General features: G+C 49.4%; 1 protein-coding gene and 1 pseudogene across 2 annotated transcripts; both read right to left on the minus strand.

Annotated features, from left to right (window-relative positions):
- Positions 1-1,499: 1,499 nt before the first annotated feature.
- On the minus strand, positions 1,500-12,831 carry ELP6 (elongator acetyltransferase complex subunit 6). 2 transcript variants are annotated; one of them, XM_081816786.1, is made up of 7 exons: positions 12,658-12,831; positions 10,999-11,077; positions 9,713-9,783; positions 7,091-7,209; positions 5,451-5,652; positions 3,026-3,172; positions 1,500-1,916 (listed from the first exon to the last, which is right to left on the minus strand). In XM_081816786.1, the coding sequence occupies exons 1-7, from the start codon at positions 12,817-12,819 to the stop codon at positions 1,788-1,790; spliced, it is 909 nt and encodes a 302-aa protein (XP_081672912.1). In that variant the 5' UTR covers positions 12,820-12,831; the 3' UTR covers positions 1,500-1,787. The 2 variants fall into 2 exon arrangements, with proteins under 2 accessions (XP_081672912.1, XP_081672915.1); XM_081816789.1 differs by lacking the exon at positions 9,713-9,783 and having other exon boundaries at positions 12,658-12,799.
- Positions 12,832-13,519: 688 nt separating this feature from the next.
- Positions 13,520-14,407, minus strand: LOC115940843 (small ribosomal subunit protein uS14 pseudogene; annotated as a pseudogene).
- Positions 14,408-22,310: the final 7,903 nt, after the last annotated feature.

Below are 22,310 nucleotides of genomic sequence, written 5' to 3' on the forward strand. Positions count from 1 at the left end.
TAGAATAATGACACCATAAAATGCTCAGTAACCATTAAACATTAAAATTTAGTGAACTCGGGGCACCTGGGTGGCTCAGTTGGTTAAGCGACTGCCTTCGGCTCAGGTCATGATCCCGGAGTCCCGGGATTGAGTCCCACGTCAGGCTCCCTGCTTAGCAGGGAGTCTGCTTCTCCCTCTGACCCTCCTCCCTCTCATGCTCTCTGTCTCTCATTCTCTCTCTCGCAAATAAATAAAATCTTAAAAAAATATATATAAAAAAAAAAATTTAGTGAACTCAGGGATGCCTCGGTGGCTCCGTTGGTTAAGCGTCTGCCCTCAATTCAGGTCATGATCCCAGGGTCCTGGGATCGAGTCCCGCATCGGGCTCCCTGCTCAGAGGGGAGTCTGCTTCTCTCTCTCCCTCTGCCCCTCCCCTCTGCTTGTGCTCTCTCTCTCTCCCACTCAAATAAATAAATAAAATCTTATTAAAAAGATTTAGTAAATTCATTTATAAATTAAGTGAAGAAACAGAATAGCAACATCCATATCATGTAAAAAATGTTCTGGGGTGCCGTGCCCATTCAGAATTGTAGCTCAGATGAAGCTGGTATAAATACTGAAGAGTATTCATGGAAGAATCATTAGTTCTTCAATAACCACTTTCTCAAGTTACTTGTACACATAATTTTCAAATATTCTATCAGGTCTGCGATATTTTTGGGAAGAAAAGCAGCTACCGTTACTGGTTATCAGTGGGATAACCAACATAATAGTAAGACTTGAGAAGAGGAGTGATGAGTTGTTCCCTTTTACGAAAACTAAAAAACGTGAAAAGTTAAAATTAAACAATAGATATGAAATTTCCTTAGTCCCTGCTGATCAGTGTAATTGTTTCATTTCGAATTCATTGCAGTATAATTTGCATATAGCAAAAATGTACCCAGTTTAAGGGAATGCCCCTGGTGTCTACTCTGAGGCGATCCTGACTGACGGGCTGAGTGTGGGATCTACAGGATGCTGGGGCAAGAGCTCACCTCTTCGGTCTTCACAGGTGAAGGAGGAACTTGCCAAGGCTCCATCCCATCTGGCAGCAAGAACACTCCTGACCCCTCTCACCAAGCCAGGAAGCCTCATGTGCCAGGGACCCCAGAACCAGGAGGAAGTGAAGCTGTGAACCAAGTGGGAAGCCTGCCCCTGGGTTCTGGGAGGCTCGGTCAGCAAGTGTGAACTTCAGAGTCGGGCTCCACTACCTACGGCCGGCTCTCCAGCCTTGAGCGCGCTGGCCAAACCTCTTTAAGCCGGTTTTCTTACCAGACTGAAGGGCAAATACCTCTGCAGGACGCAGGTGAAAATTAAATGAGACAGTCCATCACTAGGAAGCCACAATACAGGGACTCTCCTCATGCCAGCCTTGATTACCCACAGTGTCCCTCCGGGGCCTGCCACCCGGGGCTGTCTCCTAGCTGGCACGTTCATACCCACTCTGGCTCTGAAAGGCACAAGAGCCAAATGGGCAGTTGAGGCTAAAGCGTATTTAATGAAAGGCTCCCGGCACCACTTTCACCCGGTTTCAACATGTGGCGTCTCTCTCCGCAGAGGCCAGGTTGCTATTTCCTCTGTTATCCAAACAGCCCAGGGAACTAGGACGTGCCGTCACAGCCCCTTTCCACGGCCCCGCCCTGCAGTGAGGCTGTTGGTCCAGGCTGAAATGCCACTTCAAAGGTGTACAGATCCATTCCGACCCGTCGCTTTATCTTTCACATCTGAAAACGGTCCAAGGTCGCTCTGTGTGCTCCTCAATCAGGTCACAGAACAGCAGGAGACATCCCTTTGGCAAAAAAGGACACACTTTTGTCCTGTATCTTGTACTGGTAAGTGAGGCTCCCGTCCCGCTGGGCTGTGGGCTGTGATGGTGTCCGCCAGAGGATCCTCAGCTACAGGGAAAAGGAGAATGAAAGAGAAGCAGCCCCCAAGCACCTGCCTGCTCCACCACCTGCTACCGAGGTCCCGGTCATGTGCCATGCAGCATGTGACCCACTTCGAAAACGAAGCTTATTACCAGCTAACTAAAACTAAAGATTCCCCCTCTCCGATACAGGAGTGACACCTGGCCGTTACAGAAAATCTGTAAGAGAAAGAAAAAGAAAAACAGCCATCCAGGGAAAAACCACTGAAGTAATTTGGTCTTTTTTCTATGCGTGCTTTTGTGGGCTGCACTGATTTTGAGAATCGACTCAGTACCTTCCAACCAGTACAGGCTCGGGAAGGCTAGAGGTTTATTCTGATGATGTCTCAATGCTAGGCAGGCTAGGATGCTCCACGGGACTGGCCGCAGAGAACCCTCTCCGAACCCTCTCCTCCCGCTGTGCACACAGGTACTACCACACGGCATCTCGGGGCTCACCCATTTGTTTTCTTTTCTGACTCTGGGCCAAAACTCCCACCCATGCCTAATGGGCCAAGAGTGGTCAATGTCAAGTTAACCTGGAAGCCGTGGTGGGGGTGTGGGAGGAGATTCCGAAAGAAAAGTTCCAGAAGGCAGAGAACCATGGCAGCCCCTTGGGAGGAGGTAGAACCTGACCTCCCTCACAAGGCAGGACTCTCGGCTTCTGCCTGAGTTCTCCAACATTCTGGTCAGAGGCAGCAGCGGGGGCAGCAGCAACCCCAGCCACGGGTATGGTCCCCCCAGGTTTGTATTTTAAAAGGAGCAGCATTGATCTGAGTAAACAAAGCCTTCTGTGGTCCTGCAGAGGCATTCTGCTGTCGGACAGCAGGGGCCCTGCATTCTGCTCCAGATGGCGGTCTCCTTTTTAGGAAGTTCTGCTTCGATCACAAATGGAACCACCATGGAAAACGTGCACTGGTGTGTGAGGCTAGCCCCATCTGGAACAGACTGTCTTGCATTCACACAACTCCTGAGGTTTCCCTTGCACCCGAAGGAACGCCCCCAACCAGACAGCCCCTAGAGCCTGACACTATCCCACGTATGGTCTCGGCTCAGGTGCAGAGGCAGCAGCTGGTGGCCCCATGAGCCCCTGCACACCTGTCCATGCACGTCCCTGCAGAAGCCCGTAGCCAGGCCCTCGGCCCGCAGGATCAGGTGGCTCTGGTGACTAAGGCCATTCAAGAGGATGTCATTCTCCTCGTCCTCGCCGTCTCCACTGTCGTGTACCAGGGTCACAATGTTTCCCTGCAACAGAGAGTCAAGATGAGAACCTGCTCCTCCAGGCAGGGCCATGAGGGAGCACTGGGCTTTCGGTGCCTCCAATTCCCTGCATGTCTTCGCCCTGATCAGCCTTCATGCTGCTACTACTGGGAAGGATCCTTGCCTGTGCTTCAGGACCCTAATTCCAGCCTCGCCAGCACATCCAACCTATCCTGCCAGCTCAGTCCCTCTTAAACCAAGCTCAGCTCAGCCTGTGGCCCTCCGTGTTAGCAAAAAGTGCCACCTTTCTGCCAGGCTCCTGAGTGCTCAGCAAGCGCCGGACTGCAGCGGGGACCAGAGGGGAGCAGTGTGGGCCCTGGAGACAACACAGGACACAGGCCAGGAGAAAGGTGAGCATGGGGGGCTGAGGGAGCACAGGGAAGAGGCATCATGTCTGGCCCAGCAGAGACGGTCAGGAGGTGGACACACATGAGCAGAGTTAGAAGGGCAAGCAAGAGTTAGCCAACCAGAACCGAGGGGGAGGTCGACCCATTGAAGGGGATACCCTGAATAGTAAGTCCTTTCAGAGGTATAGTGTCGAGTTGTTCAAAAGAATGAAGCAGACCCGAGCGTTCTGTTCTTGGGCAATGGACACCAAGATACAGGTGTGCTATGAAATGGCATGGCAGGTGACCAGCAACGTGAAGAAAAATGCAGAGAGGGGCGCCTGGGTGGCTCAGTCGGTTAAGCGTCTGCCTTCGGCTCAGGTCATGATCCCAGGGTCCTGGGATCGAGCCCCACATCGGGCTCCGTGCTCAGCGGGAAGCCTGCTTCTCCCTCTCCCACTCCCCCTGCTTGTGCTCCCTCTCTCGCTGTCTCTCTCTCTGTCAGATAAATAAATAAAATCTTAAAAAAAAAAAAAAAAGAAAAGAAAAGAAATTTCTGCAAAAAAAGCCGCTCCATCTGTCCTTACGGCTGCCCTAGCAAGTTAGTAAGTTCCTGCCTCCAACGTTTAAAATAAGAATAGCTCAGTCGGTTAAGCGGCTGCTTTCAGCTCAGGTCATGATCCCGGGGTCCTGGGATCAAGCCCCGCATCGGGCTCCCTGCTCAGTGGGAAGCCTGCTTCTCCCTCCCCCACTCCCCCTGTTTGTGTTCCCTCTCTCGCTGTGTCTCTCTCTGTCAAATAAATAAATAAAATCTTAAAAGAAAGAAATAAAGAAAAACAGAGAGAAAGAAATTAAAAAAAAGAAAAGAAAAGAAAAACGCAGAGAGACACACACACATACACCACGTTCACAACTGCACAGACTCTCTGGAACAATATCCACATCGGGAAAGAGACCATTACTTTTTATTAAAGTACTCTTTGTGCTATTTATTTTTGCTTTCTTAAACTATTCCGAAGTTTTACTTTTTCAACTAAAAGAGGTATTTTTACAAAACGAGGATGGCAGTGGGCCACAGAGCAAGCTAAGCTGTTGCTGATCGCGCCCTCCGCGCCCCTTCCGTTCCCTCCTCCTCCCGCTCTCTCCACGTCGCCCAGCTCCTGGCCCTGTGACCGCGGCCCCCGGAGTTCCCCTGAACCCAGCTGCCAGGCAGGCCCTTGCGCACAGGAGGTGCTCAACATGCCCTGCTGGGGACACGCAGCCCCGGCTGACTCCAATAGCTCATGCCAACTGCTGCCCAGCAACGCGGCCTGACCACACGGTGTTGAGGGCCGCAGGCTCCTACCAGGGGCGCCATCACATGCTGAAGAGCGGCCGCCGTGGGCCAGACGTTGTGTGGGCGTGCTGCAAGCTTCGTGTCACTAAACTCCTGCCGTTGCGTTCCCGTGAGGCAGGCACCAGAGCCATTCCTACTGTATAGATGGGTCTACTCCCATTGTTTAACTCTGTTTTGGCAAAATCCCCATTTTTGCCTCATCATTTGACAATAAAGATCAGGTCCTATATTTGCATCGCATCACACAATTTTTTTACAGCCGTTTATATCTCAACTGATCTTCAAAGGCCACACAGAGAGACAATGACCTGTCCCAGGACACGAGGCAATGTATGCCAGAGCTGGGACTTCTGCAGAACCACACAGAACAGGCCACAGTCAAGACAGTACCGATCAACCTTTTCATTTTGAGGCCTTTATTTTTTAGCAGCGGCAAGTGGGGAGTGGAGGATGGCAGACCAAAAGATTTCTGGGGCTACCAGAGTAAAGCCAGACCCCCAGGCAAATACACAAGAAAGATCACCGCAAGCAAGGGAGGTGTGGACCCATGTGGGCCCATGGAGGTCACAGGCGGGAGCACAGAGAGCAGGCTGATCAGTACCTTTCGTTCCCAGCACACGGCCACTCTGCAGTAGTGGATGAAGTCCAACACAGCCACCGCCCCCAGGCCCAGGCTCAGCAGCACACTGAGGTCGTCCACTAGCAGCACTGGGCACCTCCACGCGGCCTGTCCGTCATCCACGGGCTTCAGAGCCTCTCGGACAAACTCATACAGGGGCTGCAGGTTCCCAGCATCGGCCTCCCTGGAACATCAAGCAAGGGTCACCAGAGAGTTCATTCTCTCTACAAATGTTTATCCGGGACTGAGCAGCACCACAGGAAAGGGCTGGGGGTGAGGGTGGGGGGCAAAGAACTGGATCACAGGCCTTGGCCTAAGGGGCTCCTGATCTGGTTGGAAAGAAAAGGCATGCATTCATACATGAGCAAGTTGTACTTCAAACACTCCTTGAGGCCTAAGAGGTACAAAGCACTGTGCTAGAAACTGGGGGACACAAAAATAAACAGGCTCTCGGACCCTCAAGAGACACCATGCAGCCCCTCCTCCTAAGAGCTTAAGGCATCGAAGATTAATCTGGATTGGGCAGGCAGGAGAAGCCTTCCCGGGAGGTCATCATGGGGACAAAAAGCTAAACAGCAATTCAGGTAACCTAGCGGTGAGGGACGAAGGTCTAAGGGCTGTTTGTGTACCTAACAGATTCCACCTGTTTCTGAACAAGTTGGCCCAGCTACCTCCGCCTCCCCAATGACTACCCTTGGCAGTCACTTCCCAGCAACAGAGGCTCAAAAAGCACCCGAGCAAAGGGTCTCGGCATGTGCCCATGCTCCAGGTCCAAGCCCCGCTAACAGCAAGGACAACCTCCCCCAACCCGGGGGTGAGGTGTATCCAGGCCCATCATTCAGACGAAGACAGCTGGGTTCAGAGATGGTAAAGGTTGTGTGCGAGATCACATGCATAGGGTCAGGGCACGGGGCCTTCTGACCATACTGCTTTCCATCCACCGCATCAGGCTGAGTCTGAGAGAGGGGGCGGCAGGGAGAGCTCCCGTAGGGACTCCTTCATGGTGGAGGAAGAAGAGCACCCAGGTTGGGAGTCTGCACAGTTATGTTTGTGGCTGGCACTCATAAAGGACAAGAAACAGGAAAACCAATCTCAGAATAGCAAACCCAGGAGTTGATGGACTTTTTCTTAAAGAGCAACAGTAATATTTTAGGCTTGTGCGTTCTATGATCTCTGTCTCAACTACTCAACTCTGCCGTTGGGAGTGCAAAACAGCCAGGAACAATATGCAAACAAATGAATGCAGCTATTCTAATAAAACTTTATTTACAAAAACAGGTAGCTGGCCCACGGGCCATACTTTGCTGAGCCCTGTATCGAGCCAAAAACAGAACAAAGGTGTGTGCAAGGGCTCTGAGCCAGGGTTGGAAAAAACACCGTTCTGCCATACTCCCAGCAAATAATGCTTTCTGTAGCCTTTGGGTCATCCATACGCCCTCTGGCTCATGATTAAGAGCCAAGGGCTTTTTGATGAAGCCACAACACCAGCGAAGCGTCTGCCTCCTGAAGCCAGCTCTGTCCCCCCACGTGCCACACACCAGGGAGAAGGAATCACAGGGCAAGCCTGGTCTGGGCCTCCCCACCCCATGGGTACTTCTGGGCGGGGCTGCGGGCTGACTGACCTGAGGAACTGCAGGGGGTGTGGCTCCGCCTGAGCCCGGAAGAAGACATCCACCGAAGACTTAAGACCCTCGAGGAACACAAGTTGCCCGCATTCCCGGGCCGCAGTCAGGTTGACACCCTAAACAACATAGAAGACAGTGAATCACAGTGCCTTGCAGGGGAACCCACCCCATAGGCCAGACTCCAGCTCACAAAAGGGCACAGGACACATTCTAAGCCCTGCAAATGTGCACCTGTCCACCTTCGGATGGGGCCCATGCCTTCTTTCCACTGTGCGTTCCCAACCCACAATCCCCACTGTGCTCAGGTGTGCCTTTACGTTTAATTGTCACTTGGTAAAAAACTGATGTTTTGCTCACATATTCGTTTTCATGACGGCTCAATGGTTTTAATTTGCAATAGTATCAGGAAGTGTATCATCAACTTTTCTAAAAGTATGTATTTACAAAGTTAAGCACATTTAGAAATGGTAATAATGACAATAAAATGGTGGGAGAATGACCAAGGTCTGAAACACGCTGGCTGCAGAAGAAAGGGCCAGATGTTGGCTTCGAGTTTCACAAACCCTTTCGGGAACGCCTCAGTGGTACAAGACCTCAGAGCTGCTCTGAGGCTTTCAGGAACATAGCTCCGAGATCGGAACGGCCAGGCTGCCGGCCACACAGGGAGATCCAGGTTCTCCTTCTCTGCCCTCTTCCTCAGAGGCGGCACTCCCACGAGAGCTGCGGCAACATGAACTCTCAACGCACTAGTTCGGGGGTGGGCTAAGTTTCTCTGCGTAGGGCAAGACAGGCTTTGCAGGCCATAGTCTGTGCTGTCACTACTCAGCTCTGTAGAATGACAGCAACCACCCACGACTCATAAACAAACGGGCCAACCCCTGCTCTAGACCAGACTTTTTTTTTAACTTATTTTTTATTTATTTTTTTTTAAAGACTTTATTTATTCATTTGAGACACAGAAATACAGAGAGAGAGAGAAAGCATGAGCAGGGAGAGAGGCAGAGGGAGAAGCAGGCTCCCCGCTGAGCAGGGAGCCCGATGCGGGGCTCGATCCCAGGACCCTGGGATCATGACCTGAGCCGAAGGCAGACGCTTAACGACTGAGCCACCCAGGTGCCCCTAATTAACTTATTTTTTAAAATAATCTCTACACCCAACGTGGGACTCAAACTCACAACCCCGAGATCAAGAGTCGCATGCTCTTTGGATTGAGCCAGCCAGGTGCCCCTAGACCAGAACTTCTTAACATGGCTCTTCATGATCTACCCGATTACGCAGCTCTAGAGTCACCTGATTAAAAGGCAGATCCTTGAGCGCCACTCCAGACCTCCAGAACCAGACGCTTTGTGGGCAGGGCCCAAGAATCTGCATTTCGACAAACACCCAAAGATGGATACAATCTAAATATGCAACCCACTGCTCTGTCTGTGCAGACCCAGGTCACACGGAGCTCTTTACACCGCTCATGCCCCCCTTGACCAGGTCTCAGTTGTTCATTCTCACCCCAGTGTCCCCCACTGCGCAGCGCCATTAGCTCCACGGTCACCCCGGCAGACAGAAAGACTCCTGTTCATCCCCTCTGCCCTTGCTCATTACCATTCTACTAATGGCAGTTCAGTAATACACCAAGAGTATGGAGGCTCACACTCTAGTCCTTCATGTGCCCAGTCCTGTGCGGGCCATTCCTGCTGTGTCAATGACGATTCAAAGGTAACAGAAAAAGTAGCCCATCTGGACATGAGCATACACCAGTTTCTCATGCAGAAACACAGATGCTTAGGGTCAGAGAGACATGCTTCACAGACCTGGAATGTAATGTGTTCTTAACATGACTGCTCTCCCTGAGCTCATGCTCTGACCTCTAACCCAGGAAATTCTTCCTTCTCAGCAGAGGATGGGAAAGTCTACCCTCCTCTCATCCTCTCATTTGTTTCTCCCCATCAGAGTGACATCGGGCAGTGACATGGCCCAGTAGGAAGACTGGCATTTCAATGATCACTGCTAATGGGTAGCCTGCTTCTTTCCCCCTCTGAGGCTGGCCTATTAAAAACAAAACAAAATTTTAAAAGACCAAAAAAACAAAACAGTAAGCCCCTCTGGTCACAGGTCATGGGCGACGGCCTAGGCTAGGCCAGAAGGTTCACCAGCCTCTTGGCCATCTTATTCTTGCCTGCCCACATCTGATAAGACGAAGGGCAGGCCAAGATCAGATAAGGAGCAGGTGACAAAAGCACCTCTCCCCACATTTGGGTTCTAAGCCCTAAGCTTAGGGAGACAGTAGGAGGCACTCAATTTGGTGGCAGACCAAGCTGTGATCAACCGAGCAGGACTAAGATTAAAGCCCACACTGAGAAGGAGAAAATCTTAACTGGTCCAGAGTCAGTAGAGCTGCATTTGATTAATTAACAACAGATGTGGTTCTATAAACTCTAAATTAATAAAACAGGTAGAGATGCTGCCTTAGCCCTTCAGATAAGGGGTTCAGCACCCCGTGATTTCCCCAGTCACTCTCTTGCTAAGTTCTCTACAACCCACACAGGGGAGACCAGCCTCGGCCCCACTCACACCTGCGTGACCCACATACTCATGGACTGCACCTCGGAGGTCTATGATATTTACCAACTTCTGTCCCACGATATTGTAGTGACTGAAGGACTGGATGAGTGCCACAAAGCAGACTTTACAATTGGCTAGAAAACAAAACAAACAGATTTTTAGTGACATCTTTACTTACAATCAGTTTCATACAGTTCATACTTCTGGAAACAAAAGCACTGGGCCAGGTCTAGACAGACTCAAGGGGCCCTGCAACCTGACATACCCAATTCCATTCTAAGACACACATTTTCTCATATATAATAATTATATCTTATTTCATTGAACCTGAGACGTACTTCTGTTATGTGTATTACTAGGTACCTTATTTTGTTCAATTGTTGTGGTTTTTAAAAAATAATATTTTGGAACGCCTGGGTGGCTTAGTCGGTTAGGCGTCTGCCTTCAGCTTAGTTCATGATCCCAGGGTCCTGGGATTGAGTCCTGCATCGGGCTCCCTGCTCTGTGGGAAGCCTGCTTCTCCCTCTCCCTGCCGCTCCCCCTGCTTGTGCTTGTGCTCTTCTCTCTCTCTCCCTGACAAATAAATAAATAAAATCTTTTTAAAAAATTAAATAAATAAAAAATAATATTTTTCTGTTTGTTGTTGGTATATACAGAAATATAATTGATTTCTTTTCAACTGTTCTTATATCCAAGAAGTTATAAGGGGAACACAAAGAAGCTCTAGCTACCTTACTAAACATAATTAGTTTCTAATAATTTATCTGTAGATTCTCTTGCTCTTTCAGTGCTGACAATAACATCATCTGGAAAAGAAAACAACTTTCAAAGCTGTGAACTATTACAACTAAGAGTGCCAAAAGTCTACCCTCTATCCTGGCCTGGCTCAGCAGGAGCTCAAGGAGAATCAGTTGATAAATGAGTCTTTTTTTTTTTTCATTTGGCTGTTTTCTTCTTCTAATCTACTTCCGTCTATAAATTGCAGTGACCCTGCAGTTTTCCTCCCGATGTTCTTTAGGAAGCATCTACTGGCTGGGCAACGTGTCAATGGGTCCAGGGCCCAAAGACCTCAAGATGCACAAGGACTGAGGAGCAACAAAATCAGCAGGCCACATAAGAGACTCAGTGAGACTGTGCGCACACTTGGTGGAGAAGGGAAGATAGGACACAGATACAGAGAGCACTTACCACCCTTTGGGATGGATGGGCAGGGAACAAGATGGTCAGTAACCTGTTACCTAATAAACGGCCACCTGGCTACCCAAACACCAAAGCCCTGGTTGGTTAATACTATTCCCATTGCGTTTTCCCTTAGGTTTCTTTTTCTACAGCATCAATGAGTCCTATACCTTTGAGGTAGAAGGAGAGAAAGTGGTGCACAAGGAAGCTGCCGTCTGTCTTGGCATCACAGAGTAGAGTCAGTTTCCCCTACAAGTTAAGAGGAACACAAAAAGTTGAGTTAGACTCCCTGGAAGGAGGTCGATATCTACACACACACACACACACAGATTACCAAAAAGAAGAAAATAAGTCAAAATTATGGGAAAAAACAACACTTAAAGTGATTGCTATTAAGTCACTTATTATGGGCAAGCATATCTCAGCTTCCACTTTCCCAAGGCAAACAGAGAATAAAGTGCCTCCTCTTCCTCATTCACCTTGGTACCTCAGGGACCAGTTCTGGGAAGAACGAGATCCTGAATGAAAGAAGCTTCTACCGTCAGAATCCAACAAAAATCACAGCCTGCCAAGATTGGCATGCACCTTCAAAAAACGAATCTGATCCAACTTCCTTCCTATTTCTAATTCTGATACCAATTCTGTCCAATAGGGTGGGGGAGAGGGGAGTAGTAGTAGTTGACAGAGGCCTCCAGTAACAAAGTTATCCCATCCCAGTGACCCTGGACACTGCTTCAGGCAGAGCTCTGATCATGGAAAGTCCTGGAAAGACCTCTAAAGATGGTCTCCACAGGGGCTGGCTGTCCTGCTCCAGCCACCTCTAGTTCCCTGTCGGTGAAAGGGGAGGTCGGGATCAAATGGTATCAGATACGGCACTTCCATGTTGTGACTTTTTTTCACTTATAAAATATGAAAGATCGCACTATCAGACCTTGAGAGTTACCTCCAGTGCTGTCATTTCCCGGTGCCCACTTTGATGCTCCAGTCCTCCAGTCTGGCCCTGGCTTGAGCGCTCTGGAGGTGCCCAGATAACTAGCAAGGTCGCCAGTGCCACCTGCAGGCTTGGGCAACTGACACCCACAGGGTCTACTGAAAACTGTAATTTGCCTGACACCGTGGGTTCATAAAAAGGCCTGATACATTTGGTGTCTTGGCTGCCTGGAGGAGCTTACCATTTCCTTAGGAACACAGAGGTTATAAAATAAACCAGGTTAAGTTCCTGGGAGAAGTAACGCCGGGCTAAAATGTGAAAAATTTCGGGATGCCTCGGAGTGCGGGAAGGAGGGTGGAGAAAAAGTGGCGGAGCTGTTGTGCCCAAGGCCGACTTGATACAAGCCAACGCTGGCTGAGAGCAACCTGGAAGAGCGCCATTCAAGACCATGAGGAGGAGGAGGGGGAGCAGCGTTCATTGTGACCTGCACAATGCCGCAGGGCCAGAGAGAGAGACTCGGGGCGGTTAAGAAGCTCGTCTCCTGGGAAAGGTGGACAATCGAACTCCCGACTCTCAGGCAACCTCCTCTGGGCGCCGGGACGCAGTGAGCATGCACAGGGCCCCCCAGTAAACGTCTGTGAACGTAAGCCAATGCACAGTTGGTCAAGCTTTCCGGGCACTTTCGAGGGTACACACGGCCTTTGAGAAGACGCTCACGGTTCGTAAGCGCCCGCGCCCAGCCGTTTCCGGGTTGGCCCTCCCCGGACTACAACTCCCAGGCGCCCTTGTGCCCGCGGCCGTCGCGTCTTTCCCACGGCTCCGCGTGCGCTTCATCCGGGGATGCGGTCTTCCGCCACGCTCCGGAACCCGCCCCCCTTCCCACCGCGCGGCGTCTAACCTGCTCCGCCCTGTCAGGGGTGATGTTGAGAAGGTTATTGAGTTCCGGGAACATTCCGAGCTCCGGGCACGAGCGTCCCGGACCGGGAGTTAGGGCTGCAGCGGGAACGACGGAGACCGAAGAGCCACACACCACTCGGGCCCGCACGGGGGAAGCGCGCATGCGCAACGCCGCTTCCGGGCGCCGCGTAGCCAATCAGGCGGGCGCCTGGACCGGGCCGCTGCCGGCGCACGCGCGAGGGCGCGCATCCGGCGGGAGTGGTGAGAGTGCTGGCCTTGCGGCGCGTCCTTCAAGGTCCGACGCGCCCCACGGTGGCCCCCGATGCCCCGCGCGACGGGTGTCTTCCGCCTTCCGGTGGCCTTGCTCTCTCCCCAGCCCCGGGCCTCAGGGCCGTACAGTCCGCCCTTCCACACGCGCCTGTCGAGCTCCTGCTGTGTCCCCCAGGTCTCTAAGCTCAAGCTACATAGGGAGCGAGATGGGTGAGGATGCCCGCCCTTTCTCGCAAAGCAGAAAACAAACGTAATAAACGCGGAATTGTATATGGAAAAGTTATTGGGAAAAAAGGCAAAAGCTGGAAAAGGGAGTAATGGTGGGTAAAGGTAGGTTCAGAATTAAAGAGGTTGTCAAGGTCAGCGCACTATGAAAATATGATTGGAACACACCTTGCATGCTCCTACTCCGGACTTCTGCACCAACTGTTCCTCCCTCCTGGAATGCTGTTTTCCCAGATACTCAGAAGATTTAAAAAATCCCCCACTTTTTTTCCGGTCTTTGCTCAGATATCACTAATCTTCGAGGCCTTCCCTGACCATCCTGTTTAAATTGTTTTTGTGTTTGTTTTTAAGATTTTATTTGCCAGAGAGAGAGCACAAGCAGGGGGAGTGGCAGGCAGAGGGAGAAGCAGGCTCCCCGCTGAGCAGGGGGAGCCCGATGTGAGACTCGATCCCAGGATCCGGGATCATGACTTGAGCCGAAGGCAATTGCCCAACCAATCAAGCCACCCAGGCGCCCTGACCATCCTGTTTAAATTGCAAGGCTGTCCTTTCCCCAACACTTACCCTTTTCCCCTGCTTTCTTTTTTTCATAGCGTTTATATCTAACTTACTATATATAGTTCTATTGTAGCCCAATGAGCCTCAGAGCACCAGGGACAATCCTATAATTCGACAAAATCACCTTTATTGACTCATTGCAAGGATAGAGGTAGCATACCAATAGAGTCCTGGGACCTGTTACTAAGCAAAGGAAAGGGAGTTGTTTTAGGATTTGGGAAAGGATGGAGTTCAGGTAAAATTTAAACGAAGTGCTGTTTTGTTGATAGGCTGGAAGCAGAGCATAGCTGTGTGTGAGGGGTCAATATCTGGCCTGGACTGTAAAGAGGACCAAGGTTTCCAGTGCATACCACATGGTTAAGATAGATGTGGAATGGGGAGGTGAGGGGGGGATGGGTAAAATAAAGGGGATTAAGAGTACACTTATCCTTTTTTTTCACATTAAAACACTCATAATTGAAATATCTTTATCTTATGTACAATGAATTGGCATTAAGGTAGGTATCTGGGATGACCCATTCAAGGAAGTTCACTTAATCCAACTTAATGGAGCCTATATCCTTCGCATATTGACAGAAACACTGGCAACAAATATTGAGGCCGTATTTCTGGATCAGACCTTGCTTGTTTGAGCAGATGTGGCAAGAACCCTGGCCATCTTTCCTCAGATGGCTCCAGTAGAACTGCTGGTGACCCATCTTGCTCTCTTGGATGCAAAGAGGCAGAAGGGAGAGTACACTTACCTTGATGAGCACTGACAAATGTATAGAACGGTGAATCATTATATTGTACACCTGAAACTATTATAACATTGTATGTTTATACTTCAATAAAAAAAGTTTTTTGGGGCGCCTGGGTGGCTCAGTTGGTTAAACGTCTGCCTTTGGCTCGGTCATGATCCCATTATCCTGAGATTGAGCCCCACATCTGCTTCCTGCTCAGCAGGGAGTCTGCTTCTCTGCTCCGCACCCCCACCCTGCCATGCTCATGCTCGCACGTGCGCTCTCTCTCAGATAAATAAAATATTTTTAAAAAAGGTTTTTTTAAACATAGATGTATGTAGTCACTCACTTATTTGAAACTCCCCACCTGGGCCGGAATTCGAAGCTGCTTCTCTGTCAAAATTACTTAGGTCCTCCAGCCAGGAACGGGGCATTATATGCTTACTGGTATGTGAGGGAGAAGAGCAGTCCCCGGCATCCAGGGGCTAGTTCTTGGTGTTGTCCTGTTGAGCATAAACAATTTCATAAAACATCAACATCAGAGTGATTATGATGGGTCAAGACAAAACTAGTCCACTTAGTTATGTTGAACACAAAACAAGAGCCCTGTCCAAGCCACAAACAACCAGACGTCCCCACTCCCAGCTAAAGACTACTGCTTCTTTACCATCACAGCTTTAGCCTCACTCTTTCAGTCCTCCCTGTAGATGAGATTCATTAAGGTACTCGATCATAGAATTAACCCCGCTTTTAACAGCACCCAATCCCAAACCCTCCTCCCAATCACCTAACAAGCCAAATCCTATAATTGTGTTCTAACATTCTTTTTTTTTAATTAAAAAAAAATTTTTTTTAAGATTTTATTTACTTGACAGAGAGAGACACAACACAGCGAGAGAGGGAACACAAGCAGGGGGAGTGGGAGAGAGAGAAGCAGGCTTCCCGCAGAGCAAGGAGCTGGATGCGGGGCTCAATCCCAGGATCCTGGGATCATGACCTGAGCTAAAGGCAGATGCTTAACGACTGAGCCACCCAGGTGCCTTGGTTCTAATGCTCTTAATGATACACCCCATAATTTCCCATGGTGTGCATTCTCTTTCACAGCAATGAATAATAAACCCAACTTTTCAACAATAGGTGAATTCCTGGTGGCTGTTTCCTGGAAGGAAATGACAGGATTTCAGTTTCAACTTCAGAATTAGCAAATAGTTTCTCAGTAAGAAAGCAGGAGTCCTCAAAAAAAAAAAGAGAAGAAAAGAAAGCAGGAGTCCTCAAAAAAAAAAAAAAAAGAAAAAGAAAGCAGGAGTCCTCAAAGAAATGGGTTGTTATCAGGCTGCAGCTGCAACATATCCTTGAGGGAAATACTGTTTCTGGTCACAGGTGTTGATGATAAACAGCCAGGGTTAGAGTCTGAGCTTATTGTTCCTTTCTTAATGTCCTTTTTGAATCCTCACACTAGAAGACAGAAGAGGGGGTTTTGTCTGGCTTACTCACTCTCATTCCTCAGCCCCTGCTACGTGCTCATTTTGAAGGAGTGAATGTTTGTATTTTTCTGTAACTATGGGCTGTCTTTTCACTTTCTTAATGGTGTCTTTTGAAGCAAAAAAATTTTTAGCTTCAATGAAATCCAATTTAGCTTCTTTCCTTGTTTGCTTGGGCTTTTGGTGTCATCTAAGAATCCATGGCAAAATCCCAGGTCATGGACATTTACCCTTGTGTTGTCTTCTAAGAATTTTATAGGTTTAGCTCTTACAGTTAGGTCATTGATCTGTTTTGAGTTCATTTTTGTACATGGTGTGAGGTAAGGATCACTTCAGTTGGGATTCTGATAGGGACTGTGTTGAATGTATAGATCAATTTGAAGAGCATTGCCATCTTAACAATGTTAGGTTTTCCAGTTCATGAACATTGGATATTTTTACATCTACTTGGATCTTTAATTTCCTTCAACAATATTTTGTAGCTTTTGGAATGTAAGTTTTGCACTTTGGTTAAGTTTACTCCCTTGTCTTTTTTTTTTTCCTTTGCTGTGCTATCGTGAATGGAATTTTTTCTTCATCATTTTTCACATCGTTCATTGCAAATGGGTAAAAATGCAATGGATTATATATACTCAGTTGGTATCCTGCAACCTTGCTGAACTTCTTTATTCTACGGGAGTTTTTTTTTAGTGGGTTCTTTAGGATTTTCTATATATAAGATCTTGTCATGTACAAATAGAGATAGTTTTACTTCTTCCTTTCCGATCTGGATGCCTCTTATTTCATTTTCTTGCCTAAATGCCCTAGCTAGAACCTCCAGTATGATGTGGAATGGGAGAGGTGAGGGCAGACATCCTTGTTTTGTTCCTGCTCTTAGTGGGAAAGCATCCAATCTTTCACCTCTGAGTATGATATTAACCTGGGTTTTTCATGGATGCCCTGTATCAGGTTGAGGAAGTTCCCTTCTATTCCCAGCATGTTTAATCCTTTTCTTCTTTGTGATGCTTCTTTCCCCATCCTGGGCAGTTCCTCACACACTGGATACGTGAGGGTGATCCCCTGCAGGTCTTGGGGATCTCTCTGTGAAATTCTCTCTCTTTGCTAGTACTCTGTCCTGTCTATGAACTCAGGCAGCTTCAGTCTCCCCAGGTTCTTAGTTCCATCTTTTCAACTCAGGGAGTATTTCACCATAGTTCCTCCTCTCTATCTGGAAACAAGGCAGTCAGCTTGGACAATCACAGGGTCACCTTGTTCTTTGCCCATTTCTCAAGGATCACTACCCTTTGTTGCCTAATGTCCAATGTCTTTCAAGTTGCTGTTGCCTATATTTATATACGTCATTTTTTCCTTTTGTTTTGTTTTGTTTTTAAGCAAGAAAGTTAATCTAGACCTTTCTACCCCACTTTGGATGGAAGTAGAAGTCTGTGGATTATCTAAATGAACCAGAATTTAGCAAACTTTTCCTTTTTTTTTTTTTGTTTGAGCTTGTTGAGTCTTCTTTAAGAAAGTCTTCCTTACCCCAAAGTTCATAAAGATATTTTAGATTTTCTCCAAAAGTTGTAAAGTTTTCTTTTCACGTTTAAGTCTTTAATCCATCTGTAACTGATTTTTGTGTTTGATGTGAAGGGATACAGATCAATTTTGGAAGTAGTATGTTCTATTTAACCTTGCTGAAATGTGATTGGTATCGTATTGAATTGTTAGATACAGTTCAAGGAGAATAGGTATCTTTAAAAAAAAAGATTTTATTTATTTTTCGACAGAGAGAGAGACAGCGAGAGAGGGAACTCAAGCAGGGGGGAGCGGGAGAGGGAGAAGCAGGCTCCCGGCCGAGCAGGGAGCCCGATGCAGGGCTCGATCCCAGGACCCTGGGATCATGACCTCAGCCAAAGGCAGATGCTTAATGACTGAGCCATGCAGGCGCCCTGAGAATAGGTATCTTTTTAATATAAAATGTTGACTCTTCTTGTATTTGCCCATTTTCCTATCAATAGTGATGGGTTAGTTCCAGCTTTTTCCTTTGACAAAGAATACCTCTGTGAACATACTCAAATCATGTCTTTTGGTACCTTATACACATGTGCAAGACTTTGTCCAGGGAAGTATCTGGAGTGAAATCATTGGGTCATAGGAAAGGTGAATTTACCATGAAGCTTATAAAGCTCATTTTTTAAAAAAAGATTTTATTCATTTGAGAGAGAGAGAGAGAGGACAAGCAGGGGGAGAGGCAGAGGGAGAGGGAGAAGCAGGCGAGCAGGGAGTCCAATGCAGGGCTTGATCCCAGGACTTGGAGATCATGACCAGAGCCGAAGGCAGATGCTCAACCATCTGAGCCACCCAGGCGCCCCTAAAGCTCATTTTTTATGCATAATGTTGTTTTCCTTCCCCTTTCTTTCTTTCTTTCTTTTTCTTTCTTTCTTTCTTTCTTTCTTTCTTTCTTTCTTTCTTTCTTTCTTTCTTTCTTTTCTTTCTTTCTTTTCTTTCTTTCTTTCTTTCTTTTCTTTCTTTCTTTCTTTCTTTTCTTTCTTTCTTTCTTCCTTCCTTCCTTCCTTTTCCTTTCCTTTCCAGGAGGCTCCACACCCAGCATGGAGCCCAACGCAGGACTTGAACTCAGGACCCTGAGATCAAGAGCTGAGCTGAGATCAAGAGTTGGACACCTAACCAACTGAGCCACCCAGGTGCCCCTCTATTCCTTTTCTTAATGAGAATGCCTCTCTCCCATTGTATAAGCCTCAGGTCCCCAGATAGCTGGATTTGCTCCCAGTCATAGTTTATGCACATGTTGAACAAACCAACGCAAATCTGGAAAATTCAAATAGAAGGATTTGATGCAGAAAATTGGGTCAAAGGGTGTGGGAAGGACTGGAAGAACAAAAGGGAGAAGGGAATCTTACATAACAATTAGAAAATTGTGGGGCGCCTGGGTGGCTCAGTCATTAAGCGCCCGCCCTCGGCTCAGGTCATGATCCCAGGATCCTGGGATCAAGCCCCGCATTGGGCTCCGTGCTCAGCAGGAAGCCTGCTTCTCCTTCTCCCACTCCCCCTGCTTGTGTTCCCTCTCTCGCTGTGTCTCTCTCTGTCAAATAAATAAATAAATAAATCTGTAAAAAAACACACACACACACAATTAGGAAATTGGTACTGCCTGGGCTGAAGGGCCCTCTTCTATAAGAAGGGGTCGAGAAGCCTGCAAACTACCCCTTCTAGACTCCTTTGCCAGCTGGCTTCTTGTTAGTTCTGTCAGGGAGACACTGGCAGGAGACTGGAAGGCAGAAGAAGGAAGAAGCCATTTTTTCTGCTTCTGGTGACTCTGCTGGGCCTTCAAATGTCCATTTTCTTTCCATGAGTTGGGACTTCGCGAGCCTGGTTCCCTTCCCTTCCCAGCATGATCTCATGTCTGCCCTGGAGTTCAGAGCTCTCTGGCAAGCACGGCCTGTGTTTTCACCTTGTTCTCCTCCTCGGAACAGTGACTGCTCTACAGCTTCCAGCCCTAGAAGTGTCCTTCAGGCCCACTTCCCTGTCTCTGACCACCCCTGGTAGAAAACATCACACAGCCCTGCTCCAGCTCCACTCCAAATACTGTTGCAACCACACCATAGTTTCCCTTGCTTTCCTGTGTGTACGTTGATGAGTTGTTTCTGCCAAGTGCTGCCGGGCGCTTCCACGATCCGTGCCAAGAGAGTTTTTATAGCCCCGAGTTGAAGGTGAACGCACAGGACCCGCAGACTGCCGGCAAAAGCGAAGCTGCAAGCGGGCTTGGGCAATCTCCTGCATGTCCACCAGAGGGCAGCAGACACTGCTTAAAGATGCAGGGCGCAGCAGCCCGGCGCGATCCCGAAACCGTTGCATTCCGGAGCATTTCCAGGGTGCCCGCGGGCTGACAGTCCTTAGCTCCCCTCCCTGGGAGCTTGGCGGTGGACTTGTCATGGGCTCTCCTGCTCCGGAATCGCCCTCCCTCAGTAAAGTCCTCCCTGCCTTAGCCCCCCCAACCCCGCCATTGCGCCCCTCGTTCTCACATGACCTCAGAGCGGCCCCACCGCTCCCCTGACCTCCTCTCACGCTGCTCACTCACTCCAGCCCCACCGTGCTTCTGGAGGCCTCAGAGGCAAGCTCACCCATGGCCTGGGCTTCTCTGTCCCCTGTCCATAGGGCTCATTCTCTAAGTGTCTCAGCTCCGCGTCCCTAACTCCTTCAAGTCTCTACTCCACCGGGCCTTCCCTGAGCGCAGCCCGTGTGCCAGACCCCCTTTCCAGAAAGATCTGCAGGAAGAGCCATCACCGGACAGCCTCCAGCGCTCACATCCGCGGGGGTCCGCGCGGGTTGCACAGAGCCTCCCCCAAGTCACACTCTTGCCGGGGGAACAGCGGCTGCAGCGGCCTGTCCTCCCCGCCCCCCCCCCGTGGGACACCCCGACAGACCATACTTGCCATACTTGCTCCAGAACTCCCCACCGTGGCTTTGTTGCGCTTGTCCGTGCCCACCTGCCTCTGCCCAATCCTGCTTCCTCCGCTTGACTTTCACTGCCTTACCCAGGGCCCCTCCTCACTGGAACATAGGCTGGGGGGCCGGGGGACAGGGATTTTGTCTCTTTGTTAATGAAGGACCTAGAAGAGGGCCGGTGATCCAGTAGGTGCTAAATAAATGTGATGAATGAATGAATGGGGAAGAGAGGGAGAAGCAGGCTCCCCGCTGAGCAGAGAACCTGATGTGGGGGCTCGATCCCAGGATGCTGGCGCCTGTCCCTGTGGCCTAGACTTCTCACGGCTCCCCTCGTGTCACTCCTCCAGCCTGCATGGCACTTTAGGGTTTCTCCTCTCCTGGTCCTCACTGCCAGGCCTGGTTCAGCCCCTGCTGCCCTCCTGCCCCACCCCCTAATGCGGCTGTATCCGCAGCTTCCCTGCCCTCTGAAGCTGCACTCAGGGCATCACTCCCACCTCCTGGCCAACATGGCCCCCGAGGCCTCCGCCTTCACCTTGGTGGCACAGCACCTCCCTCTGTGTGCTCAGCCTCTCACCCAAAACAGAGTCTCATGTGCCCTGAGGCTCCTCCAATTTCAAGAAGGGCAGGCTCATGGGCGCCTGGGTGGCTCAGTCGGTTAAGCGTCTGCCTTCGGCTCAGATGGTCCCAGGGTCCTGGGATCGAGCCCCGCATCGGGCTCCCTGCTCAGCCAGGAGCCTGCTTCTCCCTCTCCCACTCCCCCTGCTTGTGTTCCCTCTCTCGCTGTCTCTCTCTGTCAAATAAATAAATGGAATCTTGAAAAAAAAAAAAAGAAGGGCAGGCTCAGCAGAGGGTTCAGAGGTGCAGACGGTGTGCACTCCCTGGCTGATCCTCAACCAGTGGGGATGGACACCAAGAGAAAAAGGTTCTAGTCCCCTGTCCTGCAGGTGCACACTTCTGGGGAGGGGGCACTCTGCGTGCTTTTCCCAGCAGACTCCTGCCCCTTGACCACACAGCCCTGCCCAGGCTCCCCCACTTCTGTCTCACCCTGCTCTGGGGTGCCCCTCCCAGTAAGTGACCTCATCTCGGCTCAGCTTTTAGGGAAGCCAGGTAAGAATGCTCCTCCTTCAACTTCTGCAACCTTCTAGAAAGCACATCTTCCAGCTATATAAACCAAATACAGGTCCTCTTCCCCGCTTGTGCTCTCTCTCTCTCAAATAGATGAAATCTTAAAAAAAATAAATAAAAGACACACGTGTACACACAAAGGTTTAGAAATAAGAGTTGGCTGGTCAACTTGAGCATGCTCCTGACAAAGGATTATTGGGATTATTTTCTGGTGGGACTAGCATGTCACTAAAGCAGGCCTTTGATATATCAATTTTTTTTAAAACAACAACAACAAAACCTGAGTCAGATCATAGCACCCCTCTGCTACAAATCCCTCTATGGGTCCCCTCACATTCTGAGAAGAGCTGGGGCCCCTGCTGTGACCTAAAGGCCCAGGTTACATTTCTGACCTCGCCTCTCCTACCATCCTCCCCATCACTCACTACTCTCCACCCCACTGACCTTGCTGGTTCTTGAACATGCCAGATAGTTACCTCCAACTCTTGCTGATTCCCTCTGCCTGGAATGCCCTTCCCTCAGGAGTATGATCTGCATTTGGTTGCCTCTCACCTCCTTCGGGCCCTCATACACCTGCTCTCTTCTGGGGCAGACAGTAGCTCTCACACACCAGTATAAATCCCATTTCACGTGATCTTACATGATGCTGACACTCCATGGGGGGGCAGGGGTGATGTCTGTGTTTCCGTCCCTTGAACCCAGATAGAGTTCTGTAATGGCCTTGACCAAGGTGATGGCAGGAGACACCCTGATTTCTAAACCTGGCTCCAATAAGGCAATTCTGTTTCCTCCTGGCTCTCTCCCACTCACATGCTTCCAGAACCCTGACTGCT

This window comes from Leptonychotes weddellii, chromosome 1 (assembly GCF_054177405.1).
Source record: "Leptonychotes weddellii isolate Sample4059 chromosome 1, ASM5417740v2, whole genome shotgun sequence".
Classification (NCBI taxonomy): Eukaryota; Metazoa; Chordata; class Mammalia; order Carnivora; family Phocidae; genus Leptonychotes; species Leptonychotes weddellii.

Coding starts and splice junctions, on each gene's coding strand:
- ELP6 (XM_081816786.1), bottom strand. CDS start 12,819: ATGCGCGCTTCCCCCGTGCGGGCCCGAGTGGTGTGTGGCTCTTCGGTC. Junction 7,210..9,712: donor ATATCGTGGGACAGAAGTTG/GTAAATATCATA, acceptor TATGTTGTTTAG/GGTGTCAACCTGACTGCGGC. Junction 1,917..3,025: donor GCAGGGACGTGCATGGACAG/GTGTGCAGGGGC, acceptor TTTTCCCTGTAG/CTGAGGATCCTCTGGCGGAC.